Here is a 9,679-nt window from a genome sequence, read left to right as displayed (position 1 = left end):
CTGTTTCAAGCAAGTGGTTGTCCTAGATTATAAGAAAGTAGGAAAGATCCTTACCAGAGCTATTTAGGAAACTTGGATGAATACTGTGGATGCGACAAGAATGAGTTGACTAATGTTTTTTCCACATCTTGCTCTGCTTCCCATATATATATATATATATATGCATAAAAAGAAAACTTGACTTAAAAGATCATTGTTCACCTATCAAAGTTTCTTATACCAGGCACTAGAAGATCTTAATTGTCATTTAGTGACTTTGGTCTTGACCCCATTCTTGAAATTGAATTGAAAATAGATATTTTTATTTTCAAATACTTTGTGTATCAATGAATTTCCTACTTACTGTATGTTTCTGACTCACTGGATATTTGAGTCATTATGGACCAAGTCATGAGATGTGATTAGGTCTGCCATACAGCCAGGTTTTCCAAGACAGCTCCTATTTCCAGACAGAATAAGAGGAATGTGATTATTTCTTCATGCTTATCACAAAACCTTGTCAGAATTCTTACTCTTCCTTCCCTTCCCCCGTATAGACTCACATAATGGGACAAATCCCTGTGGGGTTGCATGGCACCAGCATGGGGGAACCTGCTGCTACCCCATCACATCTGGACATGTCAGAGCCACCACACTGGTGCCCTGGAGCTTCTGGGTAGAAATCTAGGAGCCCTACAGGCACCAAACATCCATTTTAGGTGGTAGTAATCAGGGACCATCAGGGTCTCACAGAACTGAGTGCTTTAGCTGTTTTTTTTCCTCTGTCTGTATATACCTCTGTATATTAATTCCTCCTCCTTTACCTACAAGACAGAGAAATCTCTCTTTCAGGTTGACTGGTGACATTACGGAGATAGAAATAGTGAGTAGGAACTGGAATTTATTTAAATCCATGTTAGTAGGCTTTTTATACAGTTGTTATGCCTCCACATATTGCAGCCATGTTCTCAAATCCAGGAAGCTCTTAAGGAGGCAATGGGGAGGCTCATTTTACAGCCTGAGGCACCAAGGAGATTTCATGTCTCTACTAATAAAATTCTGGAGCTTATGTCTCCTCTCTGATCTTCTAAGTTACTGATTATTTTAAAACTTCAATCATTTCTAAATAAAAAGTTTAAACTCTTTTCTGACATTAAATTTTCCCATGTGCTTGGTGTTTATGGGAAAAGAAACCGCACTTTCAACATAAGCAACTGTGGTTTGGTTTTCTTTTTTTTTTTTTTTTTTTTTTTTTTTCTTTTTTGGAATGAAGTCTATCTTTTATTAAAATACAGTGTACAACTGTGTATGGGGTAGGGCTTTTCTTCTGCCTTTATATCACACTCTTATTGCCTATTAGGCTGACCTCAGTTTTGGGAGAATCACTTGGTTAGTTCTAAATATAGCACTGCATCTGCCCGTAAATGGGAGTGGAGGGGCAGTAGCCTTTAGAGAGGGGAATTATTTTTGTTTTCCTCAGCCAGAGTTTACTAAGCTGGGAAAGGCTGGTCTTCCTCTGTGCTTTGCAATTTTTCTATAACCCTCGGTAAGTCCATTTTTCATCTATTTTTTTCTTGTCTAGAACAAATGGGAGTGATTGTGGGAGGGTGTTGGTTGCTTTGCTGAAAAAAATAAATTACCTTCCTTGAGGAAAACAAGCAATAAACAGAACATGGATTGATTTATGAAAAGACAAACATAAAAGTAAAGCAGTATTGTTTTATTCTGTGCATAGTCAGCTTGATTTTATTGTGTACCACATTTCCCCTGTTTCTTTCTGCTTATAAAGGACTACATTATACCAATCCATAGCTCTATTGGTATATGTGCTTCTCCAATAGCACATATATTAGCAATGCCACTTGTGTGTTTATACTGTATAAAGAAACAAAACATGATTTATCTGAAATATATGTGTAAATAATTAAGCATAAAATCCTATAGTAGCTGGCAAAACTATTTGACATGCTGAAGAACAGGATGTAGCTAGGACAAAAAATTTCTACTTTTATTTTTTGTCTATTATACTTTCAATTACCTGTCTTCAGAAGACACATTTCTGGTGTCCGTATTGCTTTAAACCATGTGATCTGTTCTGCGCCACATGAAAATTCTGTCTAAATACCACTGACAAAGTCTTGGAAATCATGTTCATACTCTTGAAACTACGCCTGTGTGCTGATAATACCTGTGAGCCAATGAGAGTATTGTAATGAAGGATAATGAGGGTTGGGATGATGGGAAGTGACTTTCACCATCTCACTGTCTCACATTCCTTGCTGTCCAGCTGAAGGGATATAATACACTTTCCAAGTGAAGGGTAATCTTAAAACTTTATCAGAACATGCTGCAACTCTTTGTGCATTTGGAATGTTAGGATGACAATGTTTCAAGTCAATATGGACAAATTCAGCCTCATTTAATTCCCAGTCATATAAGATCATGAATTCATAAGAAAGGACCTACATAAGTACCCTCTCTGGGCTATATACTGCTTAGCTTATAACAGGGATATGTCAAGAGGAGTCACATTGGAGGCTTCCACTCTGTCCTTCATGAGAGTAATAGAAAAGCCAACATTTTATATTTTATATTCACAACAGTGCAGGAACTGGTGCTTCCCTCCACAACGGTGACCTTGCTGGAAGGAAGAGTATCCATGACTCTGCCTTCTACCTACTTGCGACAGCAAAGCTGGTGGTTAATTCTATCAAGGGTTGTGGCTGTGGCTATGACCATGACCTTCCACAGCATATTCCAGATTGCCTCCACACTAATTGTTATGGCTAAAGGGTTAAGCAAACCACTCAGGGACTATTACAAGGTCAAGATGTGCATTCTATCTAATCATACATGTGCTGTAGACAAATGATTGCATTAAATTGTTTAATCTACTTGTATGTCTTTGCAAGGAGAGTCATTTGATGTAGTGAAATGTTAAAAGTGTCCTTATTCAAAGCATACGAAATTATTAATAAAGAATACATACATTTGTGATGACCAGTATTGAAAATGTTGCTTTGCTGGATATTCAGAAGATTAGAAATAGATGAGATGTCTTTTAGGTTTAATGAGAAAAATAATGCATATGCTTCTGGGGATGATTTGAACCAGATTGAAATAGTCCACGAGATTTCTGTTTAACACTAATTTTTGAAACTAGGATAATACTATTCCCATACAAAGGAGGTATGCTCAGTAAAACATAAGACCAGCTATAATGTAGCTAAAGACGTCAGAAGAGAAAAGACAAGGAATTTCAAGGCTTGCTGAGTAATGTCTGCAATTCCATAGAGTTTAAGCAAATGAAAATTCCATACGCTTTTTTTAATTTCAGAAGCATTTATATTCTGTTGTCAAAAAGGTTAAAACTGAATTCTTATACAGAAGGAAAAAAAACCTCTTAAATGTGAAAGACAGAAACATCTTAAAATGACAGTAGATTGTGTGGGGTTTTTTTAAGTTCATCCTTTTTCATACACAGGATATAATTTTCTGTGTAAGATCTCAATACACACATGAACACATAGATAAAAGACTGGAGACACATATTATCATTTTAACCAAAATGGAGATGTTACCAGACCCTCTACATCCAATTCTATTTTAGACTGCAGTGTCTACACACTGATTCATGTTGGTTTTACAAGATTTCCACCAAAGTAATTTTCCCGGGGGAAGATGTCATTACGTACTGCAATTTCTACAGGATTGATATAACCATCTGTAAAGGACTGCAAGTTTTTTGAGGCAGTATGGTAATTCTTTAATCTGGTCATTAGAAGCAAGTGATGACTAGAAGGTCTTTTTTTAAAATTTTTTAAAATTTTATTTATTTTCTTCCTTTTCTCTTTCATTGTGGTAGATAGGTGGTATGGAATTATCAGCTAAATATCATGGGCTTTAATGTACTGTGGAAGTATAAGTTGCTGAAACAAGGTTTCCTAAAAACACTTAACCTTGAACAATGTGGATAACAACAAACAAAACTACAGACAGGTAGAGGAAACAATGACTATGTAATGGGAAAAACACGATAAACCCTCAGGACAATACAAATGGTTGAAGATATTTAAGAAAGATGAGATACATAGGAAGATCAAGAATGAGGATATGCCTGTAGGAACAGGATGTACTGACCTTTCAGCCAGAATGAGGAGGATAGGCTACATGAGGGCAGACAAGAACCTGTGAATCATTTTTGGCACTTCTGCAGATGGACAAGGACAGACATAAGCAAAGAAAGTGCATGTTGCACGATATAGCATTGACAGGTCAGGCAGAGAAAGTACATGCTGTATAATGCATTGCTCATGACAGGAGCCTCCTGGGGCTGGGAATGCAAGTTGTCTATCTATGGTGAGCACAACCATGTTTTTCTTCCCATGGCATTTGTCAATCCCATCCATCAATTTATTTGATTGTGTGCCTTCTCTCTAAGGCTACGTGAATGATCATGCTAGAATTTACTGCCTGTCCTTTAAATCTTAAATTAACTCACTTATCAAACTAACAATGTCTATATCAGACACTTGGCTTCTCTGCTCAAGAACGTGCTCCCTTGCCACGTGGTCCTAGATTATTGCTTTCTATTCAGATCAGTATTGCTATGGCATGAAACTATGCATATCTGGCCTGGGAACTCTGTCTTTTACTTATGACCAAATATAAATTGTTATATACATACTACTAAGCATGTGGAAATGTATATTTGTCTAAACTGATTTGACCAGTCTAATTCATCTGTGTCTTACATCATTAATCCTTAAGCACATTTTGGCTGACTTATTATTTTTGTTTGGGTTTAATAGTCTTCTGAATGGATTATACAACACATAGATTAGTGCAGTTTAGGTCCTTCTGATGTCCCCAGCATTTACAATCATAGAAATAAATAGGACTAATTAAAAAAAAAAAGGTAGGAGTACAATGACGCTGTGTTCCACCAAAAAAGTAAAGGTTGGATGAGAGACTAAATGATTTAGTACCATCTTATCCTGTAACTCAAGTTTTTTTTCTTGAAATCCAGGGATGTTAATAAGATCTGCATGGATGAAGTTCAAGGGTTGCCTGTGACACACAGGCCATATATTTCAGCAAGTTCTCTCTAACTCTTGCAGTCACATACCAGTAGAACTTGTAGAATAAAACTTGAGATTTGCTTTTCAGTTTGTTACAGTTTCCCAGCAAATTAATTTGTCTTTCTTTTGAACTATGTATACTGCTTTTTGATTGTTTTGTGTTGAATTTTCAATTTCCTATTGGGAAATGTGGGTGGGGATTTTTTCATCTTTTTTTTTTTTTTTTTTTTTTCCCCAATGCCTCTGCCAGACCACTGCTTTCATCTTGGTTTTGGGTCAGTTCCACCAACTGACTTGCCAGTATAATTAGGTCTTCGGCCACTGTCAGTAATAAAATATTGATTCACCTAAATCAATAACTTCAGTGGGATTAAGCTGCCATCTGCATATCATGTTATCTAACTATGTTAGTGGTAGGTTTACTAAATATTAGTATGCGTTTCAAGCATCTCACGTGAATGTATATTAGTGGAGAACTGGGAAAACAGTCAGCACGTTGCTCCTAGGAAGACAATAGAAACTTCTCTTGTAATGAACTCAAGGTACCCTATATGCTCTGTAGATTCTGCTGAAACTGGTTTTACAGTGGGGCTGTGATTCTGCATTTCAAATACTTGTCTTTTCAGCACTATTAAGTGTTAGATACATACTCTGCAAGCATCATTGTAATTAACTGATGATGATTATAACATTTAGAATTGTTGCCAGACAGCTCCCCTCTGTGTTAACAGAAGGCAAAATGAGTCTGGCTGCTAACAAGCTCAGTTAATTGCTTGTATGGAGACTGGGATGGAAATGCATGTTTCTATTCTAAGTGTACTATGGGTAAATGTGAAAAATATCTGAACCCAAATTTTGAGAAACCCTGGGTGCTGCTTTGTAGAATAAGATATGCTAATTAAAATGTAAGTTTTACATTTAGTGGAAAAGGATGAATTGTAAATGACAAAGATGTTAGATCCTATCTCAAAAATGAAGATAATCCAGACTGTGATCTATCCAGACATATGGACGTTACCCTGCAATCCTTACACGTCAGATCTCAGTGGGAGTTATATACATAGCAACACATAAATTGCATGTTGATAAATTCACAGAATTATTTAACTGGGCCACATGTTAACATGAGTAGCACTTAACATCTGAGTCAGCTTAATCTATGGGTTTGCCCTTTGCACCTTCATTTGGGTGGAAAGGCTATTTAAAAATAGAAAAGAAGGAACATTATACCATTAACTGTCCTGTTAACGAATTAACTAATGGAGAAGTCAAATGTCATACACACAATAGTCATGCAGCTAGACAGCAGGAAGAAAGCCCGTATTTGATGTCTGCAGGTATAGCATAATGTCATGTACAGATTCCAAAATTAGGAGAAGCCAATGCTGCTCGTGGGTCTGTGTAACTGTGTTCATGTAACTACGGCAATGTGTCGTATGAGGAGTTAATAAGTCCAGCTGGCACCTCTGTAAGGTGCTACACCACGCTGTACTAACTTGGGTCATGTTAACTTTCTTATTGCTCTAGAAACATGGTAATATTTTTATTTAATGTTGCATAGTAATGTTGCAAACCTGTTTTATTTTTGTCTTGTGGTTTCTGGTATTTTGCCTAAAGCTCTAAATCTTGAATGTGTGACTTTTGTCATTCTCATATCTCCTGATAAAGGGTTGAAAAGGTAACTATAGGCTATGCAGAGTATACAGTTCTCAGGTGATAAATTGTAAAAACTAATCTCTTTAGATCTCATGACTTTTGTTAAATAAGGTGTATCTGTGATTAAATCTATCTACTGCAGAGACCTTTTTCTTGAAAAGTAAAACTGGCTGATGTAAGAACATCACGACTTGGGGTCATCTGGCTCTAGTTTTGAGTATCTGGAACTAACAGTCAGACACAGCTGGAATTTATTACACTACCTAATCAATAACTAGCATTTCCTTTTGTTGGCAAATACTATATGCTGGAAATATGGTATTTACAGGTATTTTAGCATGTTTAAATGTTTGATTTCTTAGCCTATAAAACAATAGGGTCTTTTTAATTAATTTCAGTTTAATTTTTTACAGTTCAGGCAAAATTACAAAACAGATACATAAAATGGAGTGACTTGCTAAACTAAGAATTTCAGTCTTTCATCGAATCTTACATTCTTCTTTCTAAAAATATGATGCATAAGAAATCTAGCTCTTACTTTTCAAGAATAAATAGCTGCAATGAAACGTAGCAAATTATTTCTTCTGCATATACAATCTGGATAGTAATACAATTAGACAAAATGGTAAAAAAATCACACCTTAAAAATTCATGCAAAGGTCTTGTTAATATCTGTAATTTTTCAACATTTTTATCATTGCTTCACATTCTCAAATGGGGATTTTGCAAAATTATTTTTCAAAGCATAAAATACTAATAAAAATTCCATTATGTGACAGAAAACATGATTGCTTTCGGAATAAGTAATAAACATTTAGAAACCTATTTGCAGCAATATTTTATTAAAGTACTTTTCACACAGTAAAAAGATTAATGAAACCAAAAAAATTACATGGAATTTGAAAGTTGACAATGACGTAGTGACTGAATATCTTCAATTTTGAACTAGATCTCATTTTACTAGAAATCACTTTTTTTCTTGAAACAGTTATTAATTGAATTTTGATGTGGGTATTGCTCATTTTGTTCCCAAAGCACCTGTCTCCAGGTACTTAATAGGAAATAGAACATGGCCTAAAATTGGTCAGTACCAGTGTCTTTAAAATTAAGTAAGAAAAACTCATGCTGTATCTAAATGAATTTATAAGTTTTCTATTAAAATCTCTTTGAGCTTTCATTTTATATACATCATGAAGCTGCTTATTTATGGGACATTTTGTTACAAATGCAGGCTTCTGATGTGGGTCTGAGGATTTCCACCGCGGGCAGGTTATTCCTGGTAGGGCCCATGGCCAGGCAGGGTCAGGTTGTGAGGAACTGGAGACTGGCCATCCTGCAGCATCACTGAAGCGGGGCTGATGGCACTGGGGGAACAAAATGGTGACCGGGGCCATGGGCACGAATGGGGGAGCCATGGAGGGGGTTGGGCAAGGGCAGTCAAGTCCATTGCTGCCCCCCAGGACTCTGACACCCTCTTAATATGTTCCCGGGATGAGCTCGTGTTGTCTCACTTCCCATGGGTTGTCCTGAGGTGGGTCCCAGGCCATGTCCCTGCCCGTGCCCCAGCTTCTGGAGCAGAGCTGACAGGCTGCACCCTGCATGGGAGTATAACAATAGGGACACTCCCCTTACCTTTCAGGAGGAAAGTAGGTGTTATTTCAGGAATCTGCCTGGCTAAAAACTTCAGGATTTGACCCAAGCTGCTTTATAGACTTTGTATAGGGAAATTGCTTCCATTGTCACTGAAGTGTAGGCATCTCATGGGGAAAGTGTTGACTGTTGTGTTGCCTCCTGGAATCCCTCACCACTGTTCAGGCCAAGTGGCCCATGAATAAAGAGCCCCACATCCAACTGAGACTGTAAATGGGACTTACTCAGCAGGCTGTAGTTACACAGGCTGGCACCTACTCAGGACATGACTGGTAACATTCCCCACTTTCGCAAGAAGTTGTCATCATATTTCTAATGAGCACAAAGGGACATGGGCACCTCTGGGTTCTTTTAAAGCCATGGTTGGGAATTTGTTTAACTTCAACTCAGTGGGAAACATGCTCTTCCCATCCACACTGCTTCTGGGAGCTCCCTAAAAGTTTCTGAGAACTTCCTATCCAAATACTGATCAAAATACATCGTGCTTTGGAGAAAGTCCACAGGAGGGCAACCAGAATGATTGGAGGTCTAGAAAAAATAACCCATGAGAAAAGACTGCATGAGACAGCTTTGTTAATTCAAACAAGAGAACTGAAAGGGGATGCGAACAAAATCTTAAACAGACTGCTGCAAAAGTGGGTGAATACAGTCTATTTTTTTGTTGTCATGGTGAATTGGACAAGAAACAGTGAGCATAAATTGCAACAAGGGACAAAATAAAAGGTTTGAGGAGCAGAGAGGTGAAACACCTAAAAATGCCCCAAAAGCTGTTAGATTTCCATCCCTGAAAATTTCTATGGAGGTGTTAAATGACATCTGCAAAGAAGGGGAAAATTGATCTGACAATTTATCTTCTAGCTCTATCATCTATGATTCTATAGCTCACACAGTGTGGCTGATGAGATACATCCTGAGGTACCCATGTATTATAATTGATGGCTCTATTTGTCATAAATTGATGGAATTTTATACATTTGTACATGTACACACACATCTATGTATGAAAAAATATCAAACTCAGGTGTCTGAAATTAATGGCTAAATGTGATTTTACTCTCTGCAGGAATTACTGGTTGTAACACACTGAAGTATGTCTTCAGTAGCGGTGCCATTTTACCAGAGGAGGCACAAGCACTTTGATCAGTCCTATCGCAACATTCAGACAAGATATATACTTGAGGAATATGCAGCAAGAAAGTAAGTGCCATGTATTCCCCATATGGATCATAGAGAGGTTTCTATTTGGGGTAATCAGTTGTTAGGATCAAGACATTTAGCTTCCTCCTCTACTCCCCAAAACTGTGATTTATTCA

The 9,679-nt window shown here is 37.2% G+C and overlaps 1 protein-coding gene across 1 annotated transcript in view; it reads left to right on the top strand.

Annotated features, from left to right (window-relative positions):
• The first annotated feature begins 1,467 nt into the window (after positions 1 to 1,467).
• MYOM2 (myomesin 2) overlaps positions 1,468 to 9,679 on the top strand; it is an 81,226-nt gene continuing 73,014 nt past the window's right edge. Inside the window, exons 1-2 of the mRNA XM_009968107.3 lie at positions 1,468 to 1,525; positions 9,430 to 9,563. Coding sequence (XP_009966409.2) covers positions 9,457 to 9,563 — 107 coding nt within the window. The 5' untranslated portion in view covers positions 1,468 to 1,525; positions 9,430 to 9,456. The remainder of the gene's footprint in view (positions 1,526 to 9,429; positions 9,564 to 9,679) is intronic.

The sequence above is a fragment of the Tyto alba genome, unplaced genomic scaffold (assembly GCF_018691265.1).
Source record: "Tyto alba isolate M040663 unplaced genomic scaffold, T.alba_DEE_v4.0 Super-Scaffold_40, whole genome shotgun sequence".
In the NCBI taxonomy this organism is placed as follows: Eukaryota; Metazoa; Chordata; class Aves; order Strigiformes; family Tytonidae; genus Tyto; species Tyto alba.
Note: the sequence above shows the minus strand (reverse complement) of the source record. Positions and strands in the feature narration are given on the sequence as shown.